At 52.8% G+C, this 23204-nt stretch overlaps 2 protein-coding genes across 3 annotated transcripts in view; one reads left to right on the top strand and one right to left on the bottom strand.

Moving 5' to 3' along the window:
• Positions 1 to 7838: 7838 nt before the first annotated feature.
• Positions 7839 to 17175, top strand: TACR2 (tachykinin receptor 2). Its single transcript, XM_030862452.2, has 5 exons — positions 7839 to 8230; positions 9773 to 9967; positions 13282 to 13432; positions 14040 to 14236; positions 16856 to 17175. Exons 1-5 carry the CDS (start codon positions 7839 to 7841, stop codon positions 17070 to 17072), a joined length of 1152 nt encoding a protein of 383 aa, XP_030718312.1. The 3' UTR covers positions 17073 to 17175.
• A 2213-nt stretch (positions 17176 to 19388) lies between these two features.
• HK1 (hexokinase 1) overlaps positions 19389 to 23204 on the bottom strand; it is a 70770-nt gene continuing 66954 nt past the window's right edge. For both annotated transcript variants that reach the window (XM_060286741.2, XM_030862435.3), the window contains 2 exons: positions 21899 to 22132; positions 19389 to 20269 (listed from right to left, as the gene is read on the bottom strand). In XM_060286741.2, the coding sequence (XP_060142724.1) occupies positions 20125 to 20269; positions 21899 to 22132 (379 nt within the window). In that variant the 3' untranslated portion in view covers positions 19389 to 20124. The remainder of the gene's footprint in view (positions 20270 to 21898; positions 22133 to 23204) is intronic.

Consider the following 23204-nt stretch of genomic DNA (forward strand, 5'->3'; position numbering starts at 1 on the left):
ACAGATCAGGCTTTGACTGTTGGCTCCCCCAACTGCATGACCTTGGGCAAGTTCTTTAACTCTTCTGAGCATATATTCCCATGTGTGAAATGGGGATATGATGAAATAACAACAGCAAACTCTTATTTAGCCCTATGTGCCAGGTACTGGCACAAAAACAGTCCCATGAGATAGGACAACTAGTCCCACTTGACAAATGAGGAAGATGAGGCATGAAGAGGTTATATAACTTGTTCAGTCACCACGCACATGGGCACGTGTGTGGTGCACAGCTACTGCTGTGACCACAGAGATGATAGTTGATGGACTGTACTGGAACAGGTGAGCTCATTGGCAGAGCTCAGTCTCCTGGGCAGGCCAGTGTCCAGAAGAGAATTTCAAGAGATAGAAAGTGACATTCTCCAGCAAGCATTAAGAACAACACATGATTTGTGACCACATCATGATACCCCATGGTCCCTGGGACTTCCTGAATATGGTACCACGTGGGTAAGGAAAAGGCAAGGGCTCTTAGAACTGGCTTCTTCCCACCAGCCCCAGTGAGTCCCACAGTGCCAAAATCCAGTTGCGTCCTGAAGAAGGAAGACACTTCCTCTCCCAACTTCCCATGTAGCTAAGGGTGGTCATGTGACCTTGTTCTGGCCAATAAAATATAAGGGACATCTACTGGGAGGGTCCTGGGAAAGATTTCCCTCCCTGACAAAAGAGAAAGCCCTGGAAGGGGAGTTCTTTTCCTTCCTGCTCCCTTCCTGGGATGGGAATGCTGTCACGTAAGGACATGATATTTGGAGCTGTTGCAGCCATCTTGAAGCCATGATGTAAAGGCCAAGAAAAATCAAAATTCCCAAAGAGCTTTGAAACCATTGAGCTGTTTAGCATGGAATCACTGACCTCCAGACTTCTGGTTATGTGAGAAAAATAAGCCCCCATTTGTTTAAGTCACTGTTGCTTATAGCAAAAAGTATTCCTAATATTACACCCAAGTTGTTTCACTGTATTCATTCACTTACTTAATCAGCAAATACCCTTGAGCATATACAATGTGCCCATCACAATGGAGGGAAGGGAAGATATGGCCATAATCAAGACAGACATGATTCCTGGCCTCATGAACTTCTTAGCTTAGCAGAGAAAACCCACTCTGAACAGATGTGATGGGTCAGGGTGTTAACAAGAAGGAAAGCACAGAAATACTACTGGAGCATAGAACAAAGACAGTTAACCTGAGTGAGCACCAAGGAAGTTCTTGAAGGATACTGTATTATGAAGGGTTAAGTGCTATAATAGAGCCCAACATGCAGTGCCTTAGGTAAGAAAGAAGTTTGTTTTCTTTTCCTTTCCTTTTTCATGTAACAGCCCTGGGCTCTGCCAGCCATAAGACAGGGCTGCCCTCTCTGGATTCAAGATGGCAGCTCCTGTTGTTGCCATTTTCCAGGCAGTGGGAAGAGGGGAGTGGAAGTGAAAGGCAACCAGCTGCCTCTTTAAAGATGAGACCTTCAGAATGACCATGCTTAAAAAGTCTACAAATAACAAATGCTGGAGAGGGTATGAAGAAAAGGGAACCCTCCTACACTGTGGGAATGTAAGTTGGTGTGGCCACTATGGAAAACAGTATGCGGGTTTCTCAGAAAACTAAAAGTAGAATTACCATATGATGCAGCAATCCCACTCCTGGGCATATATCCAGACAAAAGTATAATTCAAAAAGATACATGCACCCCTATGTTCATAGTAGCACTATTCACAATAGCCAAGACATGGAAACAAGCTAAATGTCCATCTACAGATGAATGTGGCTTCCCTGGTGGCGCAGTGGTTAAGAATCCGCCTGCCAAAGCAGGGGACACGAGTTTGAGCCCTGATCTGGGAAGGTCCCACGTGCCGTGGAGCAATTAAGCCCCTAGGCCACAACTACTGACCCTGTGTTCTAGAGCCCACAAGCCACGACTACTGAATCCCGCGCACCTAGAGACTGTGCTCCGCAGCAAGAGAAGCCACCACAATGAGAAGCCCGCGCACCACAACAAAGAGTAGCCCCCGCTCGCTGCAACTAGAGAAAGCCCGTGTGCAGCAATGAAGACCCAACGCAGCCAAAAATAAATAAATAAACAAACAAATAAATTTTTAAAAAAAACAAAAAGAACCCCAGATGAATGGATAAAGAAGATGCGGTACATATATACAATGGAATACTACTCAGCCATAAAGAAGAACGAAATAATGCCATTTGCAGCAACATGGATGCAACTAGAGATTATCTTACTAAGTGAAGTCAGAAAGAGAAAGACAAATACCATATGATGTCACTTATATGTGAAATCTAAAATATGACACAAATTAACCTATCTATGAAACAGAAACAGAATCAGGGACATACAGAATAGACTGGTGGTTGCCAAGGGGGAGAGGAGTGGGAGAGGGATGGATTGGGAGTTTTGAATTAGCAGATGCAAATTGGTATATATAGAATGGATAAACAACAAGGTTCCTACTGTATAGCACGGGGAACTATATTCAATATCCTGTGATAAACCATAATGGAAAAGAATATGAAAAAGAATGTATATATATATGTATAACTGAGTCACTTTGCTGTACAGCAGTAATTAACACAACATTGTAACTCAACTATACTTTTTTTTTTTTTTTTTTTTTTTTAGCGGTACGCGGGCCTCTCACTGTTGTGGCCTCGAGGGCCCGTTGTGGAGCACAGGCTCCGGACGCGCAGGCTCAGCGGCCATGGCTCACGGGCCCAGCCGCTCCACGGCATGTGGGATCTTCCCAGACCGGGGAGCGAACCCATGTCCCCTGCAACGGCAGGCGGACTCTCAGCCACTGCGCCACCAGGGAAGCCCTCAACTATACTTTAATTAAAAATAAATAAAAAAAAAAAAACGAGACCTTGAAGTTGTCCGTATACACATATAAATCGCTCCTGCCCACATCCTATGGGCCAGATCTTAATCATGTGACCACACCTGGGTTGGAAGGGAGGCTTGGAAAGGTAGTCCTTAGCTGGGCAGCCGGGTGACAGGTAACATCTGGGGAGGTTCTACTGCTAAAAGAAACAAGGGGAAAGTGGTCCTGAGGGAGAGTTAGCAGTCACACCTGGTAAAGGAATAGGGCTATTTTTCTCTTAACCCAGAGAGCAATGGGAAGTCACTGAAGGGTTTCAAGCAGGAAATGCATGGTGGATTTGTGTTTTTAAAAGATCATATGGTGGCAGAGGACGGAGTGGAGGGGGACAGATAATACCGGGGTAGTGAGTTCTCTCTGCTATTCCAGGACCTGGCTCCCCAACTTGGCTGGGAGCTTCATGAAGGTAGAGACAGGACATTTTCTCCTAACTCTGGGCTGACCATCAGACCACCTGCCCAGTCGAGAGACCCGCTGCAGGGCCTAAGACTCAGCCCTTTCAGAAGCGCTGACCCTTTGCCACCCCCCCTTTCCTTACCTCATCCCCCCTTTCCTCGCCACAGCACTTGCTGCCGCATTTGCCAGCACCTGGGGCAGACACCAAGTCCCCTCTGCCTGCAACGCCCAGGCTGCCTCTGGGATGACCCCAGTCATGCAACCAGCAAGCGGGTGTTAGGGTGTCCCCTCCTAGGGCAAGCTGCACCCAGTTCCTCCTCTGCCTGCCATAGATGGGCAGATTTTGCAGAAGCCTGATGTGGAGAAACGAACCCGTTTTGTGTTAAGAGCTTCTGAGCTCTGTGTACACCAGGACTACAGCAGATGTAAACACTCGCGGCCTCTCTTCTCCAGCTAGATAAACTTCAGGCTTTCAGGGGGAGGCACTGCCCCAGCACACTCACAGTGTTTAAAAAAGGTGTCAGCTGCAGCCCATGCTCTTGGCAGACGGCAACTCTCCCTCTCCCAGCTGAAGTCCCAGACTCTGGGCCAGCGGGTGGAGGGCCCAGAGCCCATCTGCTAAAGGGGCCAGCCTGGGACCCTCTAGTCTGTGGACAAGGCGGGGGGGGGGGTGGGCTATCTGTGAGGAATAAATCCTGGAATGCTGCAGAGACCCCAACATCCTCCAAAAGCTCTGCCCGACCTACATGGACATGTTCTTTTAGTTTAAGCTTTAGATTCTGTGAAAATAAGAATGCTACTCCCATCATCCCTGACAGGGTGATGTTTTCAACTTTATTCATTATTTGTTATTCATTTATTCATCTGGCATTTACTGAGCACCTACTGTGTGCCATGTACCAGGCTTTATACTGCCCTGCCCACTCAAAGTTCCCGAAAATCCCACCATTAGTGCCAGTGCCATTAGTATAAGGCTTTCAGATATATATATTAGATACAGATAGATGATATATGCTATATATATAATTTATCATCCCTCACCCCTGAGTCATATTTTAAATTTTATTCATCAACATTTTGATTCAATCAACATTTATGGTGCACCTGATATACTGACTACTCTCCTAGACACCAGACATAAATAAGACACAATCCAGGTCCTGAGGAGCTCCCTGCCTGTGTGACAGGGAAGTAACCGGGAGGTGGGTTTGATGGGCCTCAAGCGAGCAGAGGCAGACAGGCCAGTGCAGGACGAGGGAAGCCCTCAGGAAGCGGCCCCCCTCCAGGGCCCGAGGACCCAGGGCAAGCCTTCCCCTCTCGGGGGCTCCCCCTCTCTTCTCCAAATGAGGAACTAGATCAGGGCTCCTGAGTCTCTGAATTTCATAGACCAATAAAATATCATAAACCTAATTGAAGGAACCACACAGCTCACCAGAATGTTATTCCACTGAGTAAGAAATATTAGAGAAAAAGAAAAACCAGGAACACAGCTACCATCTGCCGTCACCATTATTTCATGACAGGAAGGCCACTTTAACCCAAAGAGCAAGAAGGGCATGGTCTCAGAATGAAGGCTGAGCCTTCAAATGGGATTCATTCCCCGGAATAAAAACCTCAGTGCGTTGTCCGCACCCTCATTTTGCCCACAGCCCTGTGAACTTCGTGGTGACTAGATGACCCACAGCTGCATGTGACCCGCCGAAGCCAGGATCAAGGGCCCAAGCCCAGCCAGAAACACGGTCAGGCGACTTCCAAAGGCATCTCTGGGACACTGCTGAGGGGCACCCAGGCCACAACGCTTCCCGGAGCCCCTTTTCCCTCCCTTCCCTCATCCCTGCAGCAGCTCCCACCTTCTTCTCCTCCAAACTCCTTGAAACACAGATCACTTCCGACTCTGGTCTCCAGGATGCTCGCTTCAAGACCACAATAGCACAAACCATGAGGGTAACTCTAACAGGCCATTCTAGCTCAGAGTGAGTCAACCCGGGGCTGTCCAAGGCCGCTGTCTCACCATCACCGCTCAACTTCCCCTTCCGCCCACACCTGCTTCTTTGCCCTCCCTTCGCCAGGGGTTGATCCCATGCGCTCCTTAATAAACATCCTGCACTCTAAAGTCTGAACCAGAGTCATCTCCCAAGGGTACCCAACCTGCGCCATCACCTCAGCCCAGCCAGCCAGAACCCACGGGCGGCCTTCCCCTCCACTTCCTGGCGGAGGGAACTTCCCCCATACATGCTCGAAGAGCAAACTGGAGTCTTGACGCGTCCACAGGAGCTAAAGGAATTTAGAATGTTTTTCTGTTTTGACAAAGAGCAGCCTTCAAGGACATTGTTTAGCGATGAACTCAGCAGGCCAGCTCTGAGCGGCAAGGCTGATTGGTAAACTCTTTGTCCGGGGCGGGGCGGCCCCCACCCTCTCCTTCCACGAGGCCACAAGCACATAGTTGGAAAGCCGCGCGAGCACATGATTTAAGGGGGAAATAAAACTCTTGGATTCCACAGCTCCAAAACATAATCCTCACATACACAGTGGAGGTGGCGGGACGCTGGGGGGAAGACGAAAGGGTGCTATTTGGGGCTTCTCGGGCAGGTGACACAGTCTTGGGTGTCCCAGCCCTGCACTGGGCTTACACCTGAAACTCAACAAATTCTGGCTGCCTGGAGTAGGAGGCAGAACCGCAAACAGAGAAGACTGCCCTGCGGTTACGTCCTTATTTCTATACATTCTACCTCCAAAACCCTGGTCAGTGGAGCATGAGACAAACAAGCCCTAAAGTTGAGTGGCTACCGCTGCTACCAAAAGGCATCAAAGGCAGAGGCCCTTCAGCAAAGGGCAGACATCCAAACAGAGGCTGGTGGCCCGATCCAGACAAGGAACAGGCCTCTGCCCCACGGCCTGGCCAGGGCTGGAGCCAGTTGTGTCTGAAGCTGACTCTGGGCGAGGCGAGGCCCGGGGCCCCACGGTACACATACCCACGGGAGGAGCAGGGGCCCCTGCAAGCAGCCCCTCCTCAAGGAACGGGGCTGGCTTCCCAGGAGACCAAGCACACACTTAGCCCAGCAGCCCAGCAGGGCCACCAATGCTGGTGACTGAGAAGCCCTCCACAGCTTTAACGAGGGACACGCCCTGCCCTTCTGAGCCTGCCCGGCACGGGGGCCCGTGCACAGGTGCACGAGTGTGTGTGTGCTTACACACGTCTGTCACACACACAATCACTCAGACACAGCATTGCAGCTTCAGGCAGCACCCGACACACATGCACACAGTCAATGACCAAGAGTAGAGTCTGTGGGCAGCCCCTCGGGGTTTTCTGGAGCTCACAGAAGAGGCAGCGAGCCCTGCCCTTGTCCTTGCCCTTTGAGACAGTGGTTCTCGAAGTGAGGTCCCTGGACCAGCAGCACCAGAATCACCTGAGAACGTGTTAGAAATGCTTTGCGTCCTGCCTCGGCCAGCAGAGCCCTGAGCTGTCTGGGGGCCTCCCGCAGGGCTACAACTCCTTGACATGTTTTTTTTACCTGCCAGCTCCTGTGCTAAATAGACTTTACGTACGTTATCTCATTAAAACTCACCAATATCTTGTGAGATGGGCACCGTACTGTTCCTATTGTTTTCAGATGGGAAAGTCGAAGCTGGGAAAGGTGAAAAGACTTGCCTGGAGTCCCTGGGGCTCCCAAGCCCGTGCCCCTGATCACATTCTAGATGTAGCTCTGCGCCGCTGAATGTAAACACCCTACCAAGGACTGTGCCCCGCGTGCCTGGCCCCGCCGCTGCCACCTCCCATTTCCCCTGGGTCTCTCCCTGCCTCAGCAGCCAGTCCTAAATCTTCCCTCAAGATACAAGGCCGGGCCCTCCACGCAGGGGTGGGACGAAGGGCAGAAGGCAGCCCTACCTCGTGAGCAGAAAACACCTCCGCCAAGGCCCTCACCACCCAGCACGCCCTGCCCGGAGAGCAGCAGGGCAGCAACCTCGGGCTGGCAGCCCTGCCTGCACCCCAACGCCTGGAGAGAGAGCCTGCTGTGCAGTTGACCTATGGAATCCAAAGACGGCTGCTGTGTGTGCATCTGATCCAGAATGTTCCCTGAATTGCATTAGGAGGGACCTGGGTTTGAGTCCTGGCTTTATCACCAACGTACTGTGTGACCTGGGCTGGTCCCCTCTTGGAATCTGTTTTTCCATTTCTGCAGTGAAGGGGTTGACTGATGATTTATAAGGATGTTTCTTGCTCTGAAAGCATGTCTTGGATTCTAGATGTCCACATGACATTGGAGAACTCTGGCCAGGACATGGAAATGTAAAATGCCAACGGCTCTGGACCCGGCTCTCTGCTCAGCCTAACTCATCTTTGCTTGAGACTTGGGAGTGCCCCCCAGCTCCCCAGATGTGCCTGGCTTTGCACAGGAGTGCTTCCCTCGCTCCCCCACACTCATGCACCAGAAAGGATCTGTCTTCTACAGCATATCCGGCAGGGCACCAGGGCCTGGAAGGAGCCAAGGAGCTAGACTGTTGTCCCAGACCCAGAGGCAGCCATGGGAGCCTGTGCCATGGTGACTGACACCAACATCTCATCTGGCCTTGAGAGCAACACCATGGGCACCACAGCCTTCTCCATGCCTGGCTGGCATCTGGCATTGTGGGCAGCAGCCTACCTGGCCCCGGTGCTGGTGGCTGTGATGGGCAAGGCTGCGGTTATCTGGATAATCCTGGCCCGTTGGAGGATGCGCACGGTCACCAACTACTTCACTGTCGACACGGCCCTGGCCAACCTCTGCATGGCCGCCTTCAATGCCGCCTTCAACTTCGTCTACGCCAGCCACAACATCTGGTACTTTGGCCGTGCCTTCTGCTACTTCCAGAACCTCTTCCCCATCACAGCCATGTTTGTCAGCATCTACTCCATGACCACCATCGCCGCCGACAGGCAAGAGGGGGCAGCTGCGGGGAGTCGGCTCGCTTTTCTGGGTTCACACAGGGCTGGTAACTTGCCCACAGTCGCACAGCAAGTTAAGGGTAGAACCCAGTGAATTAGTTGCCTCCTAACCTGATCATGATCCTAAACTATGCATCTGGAAAACAGGGGACTGTGGAACCGAAGCAAGTAAGGTTCAGGTTAGACACAAGGAAGAACTTTGCACTAGACGGCTGTTCAAGGCTACAGGGGAAGACCAACGGTGTTTTAGGGACCTTCTGAGGTGTTCTTCTCTGGAGTTGATCTTTGTTTTACTGAAAGGGAATTGCTTATATTGTCATCCTATTCCTAGATATATTATATGAGGGGATATTTCAACACTGCACGCAGTTACTATATAATTAAGATGGGGCCAGTTACTTCCCTGATGCTGCTCTCTGGGGCTGCAGACTGTGACGTTCTGACGGGGATGGGGTGGGGGCAGGAGGGGTGGAGGAGTAATCAGTCAGCAGATCTGAAAGTCCCCTAAGACTTTCTTTTCATTCACTCAGGTATTTGAGGCACTGTTTCAGGCACTGGGGAATAAACACCAGTGGGGAAAGAGTCCCGGAATCATGGTCTCATGGAACTTCCATTTTAAAGGCTGGGTGGAGGGTGGGTAGTACGGACTGTAGAGGGCAGGGTGGGAGCCAGGAGACCAGGCAGGAGGACATTGAATAATAACCCAGGTGAGGAAGGATGGTGGCTCAGGTCAGGATGGTAATAATGGTGACTCGTCCATTCATTTCTTCATTCATTCTTATGTTCAATGCCTACTATGTACAGATACTGTTCTGGGCACTGGGGGAAGAAACAGACAAAGATGCCTGCCCTAGTGAGAATTTAAATAATAAACACAAGACTAAATAAATGATATGTTGTATTTTGAGGTCATGAGTGCTATGGAAAAATATCAGGAAGGGCATCCGAGGCACTAGGGTATGTGTGCTGGGGTAGGGCAGGTCATAGTGTTAGATGGGGGTGAGGATCAGCTCTATTGTGAGAGAGGGATTTGAGCTGCGTCCTATCGTTCTGGCCTGGTCTCAGGGTTCAGATTGATCCCAGGGAGGAAGGCCCGGGGGTCATCTAGGACCAAAGCCGTCTCGGTGTATGTAGAGCAGTTCCTCCACGGCAGAAAGCTGGTGGGCAGCTGCTTTGGGCTTCGTGCAGGAGACCGTTGGGCTCTGTTAAGGTTTCTGAACAGAAGACAGGCTGTGTGGCTGGGGAACTCGGCAGGGCTGAGCTTCAGGAGAAGGCCCCAGATGGACTGCCGGTGTGGCCACACCGCCCTCTTGTGGCCATCGAGAGCACATCCGCGCTCAGAGGGAGGCCATGTGGTGGAACGGGGTGGGGTGGGCTGGCGTGTAGGGTGCTAGTGTCCCACATGGCTGTGGGAGAGCACCAGCCCAGCTGGCTCTCCGCAGGTGGTCAGCCAGGGTGCAGGGAATGGGACTAGCGAATCTGGGCTGGTCTGACGGGAGGGCACCCACCACTCACACCGCCCTCTGCTCACAGGTACGTGGCCATCGTCCACCCCTTCCAGCCACGGCTCTCGGTCCCCAGCACCAGAGCAGTAATTGCTGGCATCTGGCCGGTGGCCCCGGCCCTCGCCTTCCCCCACTGCTTCTACTGCCCCATCACCATGGACCGGGGTACCACCAAGTGCGTGGTGGCCTGGCCCGAAGACAGCGGCGGCAAGATGCACCCTTTGTAATGCCTGGGGGTGGGGGAGCATGGTGGGGGTGGGGGAGCATGGTGTGTGTGTGCACGCGTGCATGCACATATGTGCACGTACACATGTGCAGTGTGTATGCGTGGGTGTGCACATGTGTCTGTGAGTGAACTGGGGATTATGTGAGTACAGTATCAACTAAAAGGAGCACTTACTATATGTCAGGTTTGGTCTAAGTACTTTACATATATGAACCCACTGGATCCTCCTAACAATATGGATATGTATGTATTATTATTCCCATTTTTCAGATGAGGAAACTGAGGCACTAAAAAAAAACTAAGTAATGTGCCTAAGACCACACAGCTAGTAAGTGGTAAATCGAAGATTTAAATCCAGGCAGTCCTGCTTCAGAGCCCAATCTCCTCACCACTCTTACTTAAATAAGGGACATGTCAGGGTACCGAGACAGAAATGAAAGGGCAGGTGCCAGAGCCTGGGATGTTTTCAGGAGGAGCCTGGAGCGGACTTGACCTGAGGCAGGCACCATGGGCTGGGGGATGGGGGAGAAAACAGAACTCAGGCGTGGTGCAGCTGCTGTGTGACACTGGGTAAGTCCTTTCCCTTTCTGGGAGTCAGTTTGCCCAGTTCTCACAGCGGGTGTGGCTTTGTCATCCCCAAGCACCGCGAGGCGGGGGGGGGGGCGGGGGTTGGTAGTAGAGGATAAAGAATTGGTTGAGGTTCTGGAGACAGTAGTCGAGTTGGAGTCCTGCGCTGTCCCCTGCTGGCCGAGGACCCTTTGTAGTCACTTAACCTCTCTGACCCTTTGGCTCCTTCTCTCTTAAAGGGGATTAGTAAGAGAACCTTGCTCAGGGGTTGTTGCGAACACAGAAGAGAAAATGTACCTGACGCAACTTAGCACGGTGCCTGGCACAGAACCGGCGCCCAGTAGGTGGCAGTTTAAACGGGGAACAAACGAAAACAAACCTGGCAGATTTAGTCCAAGAAAAGCCCAGCTGCCCCAAGCCTGAGGATGTGCACGCTCTGAGCCCAGAGCCGCCAGAGCACAGCGACAGCTCAACTCCCTCTCCCGCCTCCTTTAACACTCCTCCCCCAACGCCCGCCCCTACCTGGTCTCCTCCCGTCCCGAGCACCAGACAGAAGAGCGCCCCGCTGCGGCCTTCGCGGAAGGCGCCATTCCTCTGAGAAGCCTGTTCCTGGCAACTGCTGAGTTTCCCGGGAAACTGCTGCCCTGCGTGTCTGCCCTCGTTCCGTAGCCCACGCTCTCAGGACTCACGGCTCCAGGGGCGGAGTCTACGTAGGGACCCGCCCCCTTCTTGGCTTTGGGAAGGGGCAGAGAGCAGAACATTTCCTGACTGGCCACTGCGGGGCGGTGTTTCTCCACCTTAACAGTGAGCTTTTCTCTCTGAGGTGCGGACCAGTAAGAATTTAGGGTACCAACCACCACCTTTCTGGGGATGGTGATTTCCGACTCTGCTCCAGGCAACAGGGGAAAACAGAAGGGCAGAGGTGGGCTAGGAAGGCTATACTTTGGTGCTACTTCGAATTCTGAGAGGATTTGGGGGAAAGCCTGGTTTCTCGTAAGAATATATTATTTGTTCTTGGGTTGGGGAGCTTCTGAGATTTAGACTGGGGGCTCCATCCGTACAGGCTCACATCCTGTGTGTGTAGGAATCTAGGAAAATGCACATGCGCTCCCCAAATCAAAATACAAAAAAGGCAGTCCGGGCTATGAGATTCTGGCAGGCCCTGGAAGATGGTTCCCAAAGCTCCTTGGCACTCCCTTTTGTGTGGGAACCTAGCCCAGAGTGAATTCCTATCCTGAACCGACCCACGAAAGAATGAGGCAACAGAAAGGCGTCGCTCATACTTGGGAAGGATGGTAGAGATTAACTCCTTGTTTTACAAATGGGGAAACAGACTGAGGGAGAGATCTGACTTGCCCAAGGTCATGCTTTAAATTAGAGGCTAGGCAAGAACCCAGTTCTTCCGACTCCACAGGGCTGACCCTCAGTGGAAGGAAAATCATTTGTGTGTTAAGTCCGTATAGAGCTGTTTCACAGGACACAGACTTCCTGTGCCTCTCTGAGCCTCATTTTCCCGCTCTGGGTGCTGAGACAGGTGGCCCTGCTGATCCTCAAGGTCTATCTATCTCAGACACTCTGCGACGTCACAATGAAGGTAAGGTACAAGGGCCTGGCACCTGGCTGCTGCTCCGCCCTCACCTGCTCCACAGTAGGACAGATGATGATCGGAGAGTCTAGGAGCCCCCAAACCTTTTGTAATTAGCATGCTTGCCAAAAAAGTAAGCAAGCCGAATTCTAAACTCAGGCTTTAGGGAAGACATTTGCTAATGTCTTCCCCTCCCTCCAGGTGTCAGTACCTCTTGAAAGGGACCCGGCAAGGCTGGCACACGGGGAGGAAAGGAGGGGCTTGGGTTCACCTCTGTTCTCCTAGAAAAAGGTCACATGACAGGGCCAGGGGTCTTGGGTCCATTCACCGGATGCTCCTGCTTGGGCCTTGTCAGACAGAGGCTACAGCATCGCTCAGAAACCAGAATGGGCAGCACGCATCTTTCCAAAAGGAAATGAGAAGGCCTCAACACAGCCCCGGGTGTCCTCCACGGGGACTGGATGAGCGCCATCAATGGTGCTCTGGGCCACTTGCTCACAGGTGGTGTGAAAGAGTATCTGCAGATGTGAGCCATGTTCCCAACCAAATGCTCATAGGAAGAGATGCTCCACTAGCACGTACAGTGTGGCCTGTCTCCACTGCCCCTTCCCTGCTAGGGATGTTGGTGCAGGATAGAACCGTATCAACTCTAGGAACTCTATCTAGACAGACAGATGCAGATATAGAAGATACACATAATCTATCTAATACATATGTGCATATACATATACACATATATTACATGATTCTGGAAGAAATATTCCAAACCATTAACAGTGGTGGGGGTGAGATACATAATTTTACTTCCTCCTTTGTGCTTAACGGCATTTTAAATTTTAAACAAATGTATTACTTGGTTAACTTTTTCGTTCCTATTTATTTCCTTGTTTGGTAACTTGACTGTCGCTTGGAAGGACTCAGAGCTAACACAGGTGTCCCTTTTGCAGCAGGGGAACTCTCATTGGGCACATGTGCTAGCCAGTCTGCCCTTTTTTTTTTACTTTTTTTTTTTTTTCAAACCAAGCCCTTGGGAGGTGGCCAAGGGTAGCCCGCCAGGGACAGCTCAGGGGCGTCAGCAAGGTCCTGGGGATTGAGTGCTGGCGGATGCTGGAGTCGCCCCCAGGTCGCCCCGTGCCCAGTCCCTTGACTCTCCTTCCAGGTACGACCTCGTGGTGATCGCCCTCATTTACTTCCTGCCTCTCGTGGTGATGTTCGTCGCCTACAGTGTCATCGGTCTCACGCTCTGGAGACGCACTGTCCCAGGGTACGAGGTGCATGGCGCCAACTTGCGCCACCTGCAGGCCGAGAAGGTGAAGTCCGGGAGCGGGGCCGGAAGTTTGGCCCCGCCTCGGGATCAGCCATTCCGGGCACGTCCCCTAGAGGGCGCCGCGGAGGATAGACTCCACCTGTAACTTGCCCTTTGTCCCAAGTCCCTGGCCAGAACATTCATTCCTTCTTCCCGGGCGGGCGGACTTGCTTTGGTCTTTGGGCTGTGGCAGACACAGATTGCAGGGAGAGGGAGACCTCGGAACCCGTAGCAGGCATGGTCTCCTCTAAGGATGTGGTTAGGAACGAGAGCTCATCCACTCTCCAGGGAGGGGAGCTGCTCTGCTCTAAGGGGGATCCAAGACGCCTTTTAGAGGAGGTGGGCACCGAGCTGGGCTTTGAGGAGTGAGGACTTCAAAGGAAAGACAGCAGCGTGAACAGAGAGAGCAGCCTGAGCAAAAGCCCCGAGGTGGAAGGCCCAGGAGTGTCTGGGTAGCAGAAGCTCTACCGGCCTGAGCCTGTGGAGGTAGACAGGGCCTGCTTACTGAGGGCTTCTCAGGCTGGCATGAGACGTGCCTCGTGCTTCCCCTCGGGAAAAGCGGGCCTTGGGGCTTCCAGGCTGAGGAGTGACCTGAGTCTCTCCTGGACCAGTTTGTGAAGACCATGGTGCTGGTGGTGGTGACATTTGCCATCTGCTGGCTGCCCTACCACCTCTACTTCATCCTGGGTGGCTTCCAGGAGGACATCTACTGCCACAAGTTCATCCAGCAGGTCTATCTGGCGCTCTTCTGGATGGCCATGAGCTCCACCATGTACAATCCCATCACTTATTGCTGCCTCAACCACAGGTGAGCCCTCACCCCAGCCCCTCTCATCCTGGCCCCATCTGGACTCCCCTGCACAGCTCGAGCCTGTGCCCGTCCATCCCCGCCACCATGGGATTACCATCCTCCCAGGGAGCCCCCAGCACAGTCCTCCCTCGGGTCCAGGCCTAGCTCGCGCCCCACCTCCTCCCCAAAGCTTTGCCCCGTTGCCCAGGCCACAGCTCTCACGTTGGCCTGCCCCTGCTCTTTCTTCTGGGGGCTGCATCTGGGACAAGAAGAATGGAGGGAAGGACAGAGAGATGGAGGGAGGGGAGAGAGGGAGAAGGACAGCAGAGAGGGCGGAAGGAAGGAGCCAGGTAAAGGAGGGAGGGACTGATGGTTTTAACAGCTTCCTACACTGAGGAAGAACTGAGGACTGTCCCTGGGCGAGGAGAACAGCGCCAACCGCAGCAGAACGAAGAACCCAACCTGAGGCCCGGGGCCAAGACTAGAGGGGGAGCAGGTTGCTCCCTGGAAGATCACAGAAGGGGCTTTCAGGGCAGCTAGGAAGTGACCTTGGCAGACACTGCCAGAAAGGAAGGAGCCAAGTTCTCACTTCCCCCCAAGCCTTGTACTTCTAGAGAAGTGTAGTCCCAGAGAGGGGCTGGCATTTGCTCAGGGGCACTTGCACAGGTGAGGAGGTGCTGGGCCAGGCAGGAGCCCCAGCCCAGGAGTCCTGCTTGTGGAGCAAGTCGTTCAGCCTCTCAGAAAGCCTTGACGGTGGAGCCAGGTAAGAGGAGATGAGAGGTGGACACTGAGTCCTGGCCTTAACGAGGCAATGATGTGGGTGAGGTTGGCCCTGGGCATCTTTTATCACCTCCCTGCCCACGTGTCCACACCACTCATAATGCCAGTAGGATCTCTGTTGCTCAGACATCCCACCCGGGGCAGGCCAGAAGGAAGTAAGAGACTGTACTTTTTTTTTTTTTTTGACTGTTTAATGGCTGCCAGAACCCTCCATTTGTCTCCTGAGAGGCAAATATATAATGGGAGGGAGGTGTTATCCCCATTTTACAGATGAGGAAACTGAGCCTCCAAAAGGAAGACTCTCCTAAACTCATAGAGCAGGAATTCCATGTGTCTCCAAGGCCTGTAATCTCATCCCCGCATCACACATTTCTCTGGCATGCAGTTGTAGGAGTGCGAACTTGGAGACAGGGACTGTCACATCAGGGAGGGGGCTCCCAGCCTTCTGTGTCTGTGCACTGGTCACTCTCCCGCTACCCAAAGACACAGTCCCTGGGAGTCTGAACACCCCAGGGCTTTACAACTTCTGAATCATTCAGTATTTGATGACAATAGCTCTGAAGACTGGTGCTCCTGGCGGAATTTTCATTCTTCCGCAAAACGTTCACCAGTGGCTCTGTGTGCCCGGCACTGTTCCAGGCCCCTTGGGACACCCTGGGGAACAAAAACAGTGATCACTATCCTCGGGGAGCTGACCCTCTAGTGGGGAGGTGGAGATAGACAATAAGCAAATGTAATGAGTAAATATACATTGTGTATTAGGTGATACATCCTATAGAAAAAAGAAAAAGTAGAGCTGGGTAAGAGAGGACAAGAGGCGCCGGGGGAAGTAATGGCCATCGGGGTTGTGATTTTTACGGGATGGTCAAGGGTAGGCTTTACTAAGGGGTCTTTTGAGCAGACTTGAGGACTGAGTGGGCCCTGTAGGTGTCTGGACAAGAATTCCAGGCAGAGGGAACAGCCAAAGCAAGGGCCCTGTGGTCAAGGTAAGGACCTGGGCTGGTTCTCTGACATGAGGAGCCCTGCAGTGTTCTGAGCGGGGGAAACACATGCTCTGATTCCCTTTTAAAAGAATCAGTCTTGCAGCTGTGTTGGAACTGGACCACAGAGGGGCAAGGTGGGGGAGGCAGGGAGATGGTTAGGCAGGTGCAATAATTCAGGCGAGAGATGGTGGGTTTAGACATGTGGCAAGTGGTCAGAGTCCGGAGATTGCTAAGGTAGAGCCAACAGAATTTGATGGAGAGGGAGTCAAGGATGACCCCAGGGGTCTGGCCTGAACTAGTGGAAGGACAGAGTGGTCAGTTGTCAGGAACTGAGACGAGGACAACTGGGGGGGGTGTGGGGGGAAAAGGGTGGGGAGCTCGGGTTGGGACATGCTGAGTGTGGGCAGAGGCCATGAAGCTCCCATAATAAAGGCATTTATTGGGCTGCACCACGGAACCTTCAGAGCTACAGCGGGAGGAACTAAAATCGGGCCTGCTCTTCTGAAACTCGGAACCCTGTGTCTCCGGGAACAGACTCCTCTCTGCATACTCCCTTAGAAGCCAGTTAACAAGTCGAACAAGAAAATCTGTTGTCTTTATGACCGAACTTGGTTTATTTTTGTTTGTTTGTAATAACAAACGGTCTCATTCGGCTCACTTCAGTCCTTGGACTTAGCTCCAGATTACTTCTGGTTGTTTCCCAAAACCAAATCCACTAAAGAACGTGTCTCCCCAGAGACCCTGAGCTCTTGGGAGCGAGGCAGCGACTTTCCTCTGGAGGAGAGATCGGCTCCTGGAGGCGGGAGCAGCCACAGGACAGTTCCCGTAACTGCCGCCCTCACTCCGTTGCTCAAGATGACCCTCCATCCCCCAGGTTTCGCTCTGGATTCCGGCCTGCTTACCGTCGCTACCCACGGGTCACGCCAACTGAGGAGGACAAGACTGAGCTGACTCACACCTCATCCCTTTCCACGAGGGTCAACAGGTGTCACACTAAAGAGACTTTGTTCATGGCTGGGGATGTGGCCCCCTCTGGGGCTGCCAGTGGGCAGGCTGGAAGTCTGCAAGCTGAAGGGTCTGCTGACCCCTGAACCCTTGTGCCTGGCTGCAGGGGGAGGCTTAGCACCCTGGAGAAGTAGCCAGAGAGACTCTCTACATCAGAGAGTTTGGCCCATGCCTCACCCTTCAGTACATCAATGGAAAAACAAGATGGGGCCAGGAACTCTGCAGTGGGTGCCGACTCTCCCAGCCACCCCTCTGACAGTGCTTCAGGGCGTCCAATAAGTCAAAGGAGACAGTGTGAGCTAACATTTATCTAATCCGGGAGTTGCAAGCTCGAATGCCTCCCTGGGGCATACAACATGAGTAAACCGAATCCAGTATAAAAGAAAAACTGTAGCTATAATGATAAAAGGTAAGTGACTTCCAGTGTTGGGGCAAAAGGAGGGGTGGGGACTGTGGCAAACTGGAGAGCACAGGAATGCAAAGGGGACAACAGCCGATCGGCTCTGGACAGATGCTGCCACGTGGCTGGGAGCCCAGTGTGGCCAGATCCTCCAAACCTTTCAAGAGAAGCCAGAAATCCAAACCTGTGAAACTTCCAGGTTTGTTCAATTGAGCTCCCATTTTTATAAATGTTGCATAAACCAAACAAAACACACCCGTCGGCAGCACCCAACCATGACACTGACCTATTATTAGGCTAAAGACGCATGGAAAGAAGCTTCTTGTTTTGCAAAGCCCCTAACCTGTGAGCCAATCCAGGGCTTCTTTGCCTTAGCATCTAGGAACCCAGATCCACCCTAGTGTAGATGGTGGTTAAAAGGAGCCTCAGGGGGCTTCCCTGGTGGCGCAGTGGTTGAGAATCTGCCTGCCAATTCAGGGGACACGGGTTCGAGCCCTGGTCTGGGAAGATCCCACACGCCGCGGAGCAACTAGGCCCGTGAGCCACAACTACTGAGCCTGCGTGTCTGGAGCCTGTGCTCCGCAACAAGAGAGGCCGCGACAGTGAGAGGCCCGCGCACCGCGATGAAGAGTGGCCCCCGCTTGTGGCAACTAGAGAAAGCCCTCGCACAGAAACGAAGACCCAACACAGCCAAAAAAATTAATTAATTAATTTTCAAAAAGGAGCCTCAGCTGGGTGGCCTCAGACAAGTCACAATGACCTTCAGCTCCTTTCCCTTTCAATGGCAAAACTACCTCACAGGGATGCTGTGAAGACGATGGGAGTGATGCCTATAAACTGGCAGGCCCAACACAGGTTAAGTGCTTCATAAACAGCAGCTGTGACTTCTATTACTACCAGGGCAGCCGTTTGACCTGAATTCCGCAAGTCAGCAACACAGCCCTCACCCTTACTTCTGCTCAAGGAGGTGGCAGGCAGAGAACACCCACTGTCCCATCTCCCAGAAAGCTCCAGGCCCAGCCCAGCCCACACCTCACCCTGCTTGCTGACTCACCCTGCCCACCTCACGGCCCCTCCAGAAGCATCACGTAACACTGTAAATGCACACCTAGAGTTCAACGTTATCCGTGTTCTCCACGAGATCACTGTGTCATAGGCACCGCCAGTGACAAATAACGGGACTCTGGTCTCACCAAACCAAGGGAGCATGCAGTCAGTCCTGGGAAAAGCCACCAGAGGTGTGGTCATGGCCTGGGAGACTCACATCGCACCTCAATCACAGGGTACCAGAATGTGGACTGATGTGGGGTCCACACACAGGCTGGGGGGGAACCCCAAACGGCAGCCACAGAGTGGAAGAGCACCTCAAGACTGCAGTGGGGCAGGGATGACAGGGTCAGAAAAAGGCCCACAGAAGGGGTTCGTTTATGATGGGGGTTGGGGAGAGGACAGCAACCCTGCTACCCTGGGCTGCTGCAAGGCCTCATCTGCTCAGGGAAGGGGATCTCTTCATCCATCGTCCTGGAGTTGGCAGAGAGGGTGATGAGGGCAGGACCCGCGCTAGCACAGCAGGAGGGAGGGCCAGTGTTGCCCTGTCCTCTCATGGGGCTTCCAACAGCCCCCGCAAGCCAAGCTGACTTTTCCTTTGTTCCAACTACAAGTGAGGAAGCCAGGCTATTGGAAGACGGGGGCCTTCCATCCCTTTACCTTCTGAGAGGTGTCGAGGCGGGGGCTGCAGGAGTCCCTCCCTGCGGTAGGCCCCCGGGGCTGGAGCAGGGAAGTGAAAGGGCAGGTGCTAGAAGAAGGGGAGTGGCTACTTCTTGACCCTCTGCAGGGAGAGTACAGAAGTCCTCAAGCCAAAAGAAGGCTGCACGCTGAAGAACACAGCCTTCATTTCAAACTCTGCCCTGACCCAGAAGGCCACGAGAACCCCCAGGGTTTGGTTTCTGCCACATCCCCCGATGTCCTCCCCACTCCCCAGCCATTAAGCGTCACTCGGGTCTTTGAATTGGTACAAAGTTTACTAGGTCATACAACATGGCTCACAAAAGCGATGGGAAATTCCAATGAGCGTACTGTTTCTTGATTGGTTCGTTTTACCCAAACGGAGACAAGACACTTTCCCGCAGGACTGCCCACCTCCCCTCCCCAAGACAGGATGCAAGACTGTCACAATGTGGCTAGGACCAGTTCCACGGACACACAGTTCAGTGGCATTGACACGCCCTGATGGGACACCAGACAGCAATGGGTGCGGGGCCGGGAGGAAGCGGCGGCTGATGCACCCGTGGGAGGAGTCCCGGCAGTGTCTGCTGGTGAAAATACATTGCACACAGGGGACACATCCCCAAGGACGGGCTGCGGAGGCCCATAAGGCCTGTCAGATGGTGTGACTTTTCATTTTGAGCCAATAAATAACTGTTGGACTAATGCATAAGTTAGAAACGGACGCCACTAAACTTCACATGTGGGGAACGTACGACCAGGTTGAAGTCAAATCATGCAAAGTGGCAGGGCAGGTGAGGAGGGATCTGGAGGTCAGGGAGATTACCAACAGCACACACTCTATTTTGTACCCTACGTTACGCGCCATTACTTGGCTTCTGTTTTCCTCCCCGCGGTGGTGCTGGCGGGCTTTGGTGCCGGCGTCTCCCAGCACAGCTCGCTGGGCAGAACAGGGGGGCGCTGCTTGAAGAGAGAAGTGCTGGAAGGGCAGCAGGCTGGGGGGTCCAGGACTCTTAGCTGCTCGTTTCTTGCCGGAGCCGAACGCCCACTGCCGTGATGAGGGCGGCTCCCTTGCCGCTACCGTCTTCGGATAAGAGGAAGGACACGTTACACTTTGGTGACAGTTCCTTCACGGTTTGGTGCATGATTCTGGAGAAACTAAAAAGGACAAAAATAGAGAAGGGTAGGTAGAGGAAGATGAGGAGAGACGCCGGACCCACCTGAAGACGCTGAAGCACCCTAACAATGAGGAGGGAAGCGAGATGGGAGGGGCTGCTTGGAAGCAGCTGCGGCTTATTGAGAACGTCTGGGAGAAAGTGGGTTTACAGCCAGTCCTGTTACAATTTGCAGCAGGGAGGCACAACGGAGAATCCAAAACCAGCTGCTCTGTACACCTTCTGAGGGCTAAGGCGTGAGTAACACACCCAGACGGCTCCCATCCTCAAAGCCTGAGGCTCCGAGGGGACCGAAAACCAAGAAGGGGTGCTGGGACCTGGGTGTGGACCACTGAGGTGGGCCAAGCTGGTCCGGCACTGGGTCAGCTCAGCAGGCTGCATGGAAACGCACGTCACCCACCCCCAGCTGCAGTCCTCTGAGAGGACTCCACCCCCAACCCAGCACCTGAAGCTAAGAGAGGGAGCCCCCCACCCCCATGAACTATCATCTGTAAATGAGAGGTGACTCTGGGTTCTTGCATTTTGTGCTGAAAATGAGATAGCGCCAGGCCGCAGATGCTCCTAGAGGAAATACTGACTGCCCTTTGCTGAATTCCTCCTAGGTGTCCCACACTTTATATATGTGACGTCCGGCCTGCCGGTGGTCATTTTCCCATGAAGAGGAGACTGGGCAGAGATGAAGCCACTGAGCACAGCTCCTACACGGTGGTACCAAGATTAAAACCAAGCATGTCCACGTGCGCCTCCAAAGCCTAGCTCTAAACCACAGGGACAACGAGGACAGCTATGAAGGTGGAGAGACAGAGGTTGGGGTGGAGCCCAACAGATGCTTTCATCCCAAGCCATGGCCATGACGTAGGCGGGCAACGCCTACACTGAGTTGGGTGAGGTTGCTTTTAAGTGGAGTGAGCGGCCCAGTTTACTGGGGACAGTTCCAGTGTGATTATTAGTAGCACTCTCTTGATTGGCAAAAGTACCTCCATTTCGACAATAATATGGTCACTCTATTCATAAGAGCCAAGCTTTGGGATGTGTGGTAGATCAAAAAGCAGATGGGCTCACTTCTCCTCCTCCAGCATATGGGGTGCTGGACACCCAACCAAAACGTCAGGGAGGTCACATCCCACCCGCCTCCCTGCTACAAAGCCCAGGGCCAAAACCGCTCCTGCCTTCCAAGGCTCTTGACAAACTGATTTAGCAGGTGGACAAGACAGTGGGCCCCTTCCCCTTTCCTTCACTCCCTCTTCCTGCTTACCAAACACAGCCTCCCGGCCAGGCTGATGGGTAAGTGGACACCCACCCTTACCTCCTTTCCTGCTCCCCACCTGGATGAGAGAGGCCCAGGAGGAGGGGAAAGCAGGAAATGCCAGGCCACAGGTGTGAGCTGGCCAAGTGAAGCCGCTTCTCCACCTCCCCAGGCATCCCAGGTAAACTTCAGAGCAGCTCATTTCCTCGTCCCAGACAAGCCCCACCCTGACCACACAGCCTGCAGGTTGGCTGTGTCCTGGTGAGGAATTTTCCTGGTGGGAAACACATCCTGATGTCCCACAGCCATAAAGGGGCCTTGCCTGCCCGGGAAGCTCTGCCCATCCCCACCGGAAGCCCCACTCACTGCGGATGAAGCTTGTAGAGCGTCCCGTCCACGCCCACAGTCACGTTGAGGTGGTCCAGCCCCCTGTTCTCGCGGATCTTGTCCACCACGGCAGCCATGCCTGCGCCACACAGCTGTGCGGCCCTCTTGGACACTACCCCGCACACGGTCTTCACAAGGATGCTGTCGTCGCATGTGCTGTTCAGGCCAAGCTGCTGGAGGATGGCCCGGACCTGCAGCAGCGCTAATCGGTCGCTGAGGGGGACAAAAGCCAGGAGGCTGGATGAAGCAGGACCCACGAGAGCAGCACAGAAGCCACCGACTCCAAAGGAGCCGGCCCCAAATCACTGCACTTATCCACGAAAAGGGTCGTGGGGTTTTCTCTCCCCTTGAAAATAACATTTACTTGTCTATGTTTTTTAATGATCCCCAAAGTATTACATGTTAAGTTGTAGAAAAACTAGCAAATCTAGAAAAATAAAAATTGGATAATTAAAACCATCTACAATCCCAACACTGGGGAAAATACTATTAACGTTTAAATATATTTCCTTCCAATCTATTTTTCTTGGATATCATTAAACAATGTCTTTGTCCTGATATGTGAATAGGCTTGTTCTTTATTTTAAAGTTTTTGTTTTATATTGCAGTGTAGTTGCTTAACAATGTTGCAGGCTTGTCCTTTATATATGGTTTTCTTTCTCGCTGTTTTTCATGCTTCATACATCTGAGCAAGTTCCCACCTCCTTATCTGCGACCAAGATGGGTAAAAGCTGCCATAGTAGTCTATTCTGGGGATGACCATAATTTATTTAGCCAGTCTAGAGAAATTTAAGTTGTTTGCAATTTTCTGCTAATATAAAGTAACACTCTGATGCTGTTCCTGTTGGTGCAAGTCCGATTTTCCCCTTAGGATACATTTCTCGGTCAAAGGGTTTTTGATACATATTGCCAAGTGCCTTTCTGAAAGTTATATCAATTTACTGTCTCTAACAGAGCATTTGGCCTTACTTGTCCCCAGTGGAAAGGGGCTTCCCTGGTAGCACAGTGGTTAAGAATCTGCCTGCCAATGCAGGCGACACGGGTTTGAGCCCTGGTCAGGGAAGATCCCACATGCTGCGGCGCAACTAAGCCCATGCGCCACAACAACTGAGCGTGCGCTCTAGAGCCCGCGAGCCACTACTGAGCCCACGTGCCACAACTACTGAAGCCCACACACCTAGAACCCGTCCTCCGCAACAAGAGAAGCCACTGCAACGAGAAGCCCGCGCACCACAACGATGAGTAGCCCCCGCTCGCCTCAACTAGAGAAAGCCCGTGCACAGCA

The sequence above is a fragment of the Globicephala melas genome, chromosome 16 (assembly GCF_963455315.2).
Source record: "Globicephala melas chromosome 16, mGloMel1.2, whole genome shotgun sequence".
NCBI classification, from domain to species: Eukaryota; Metazoa; Chordata; class Mammalia; order Artiodactyla; family Delphinidae; genus Globicephala; species Globicephala melas.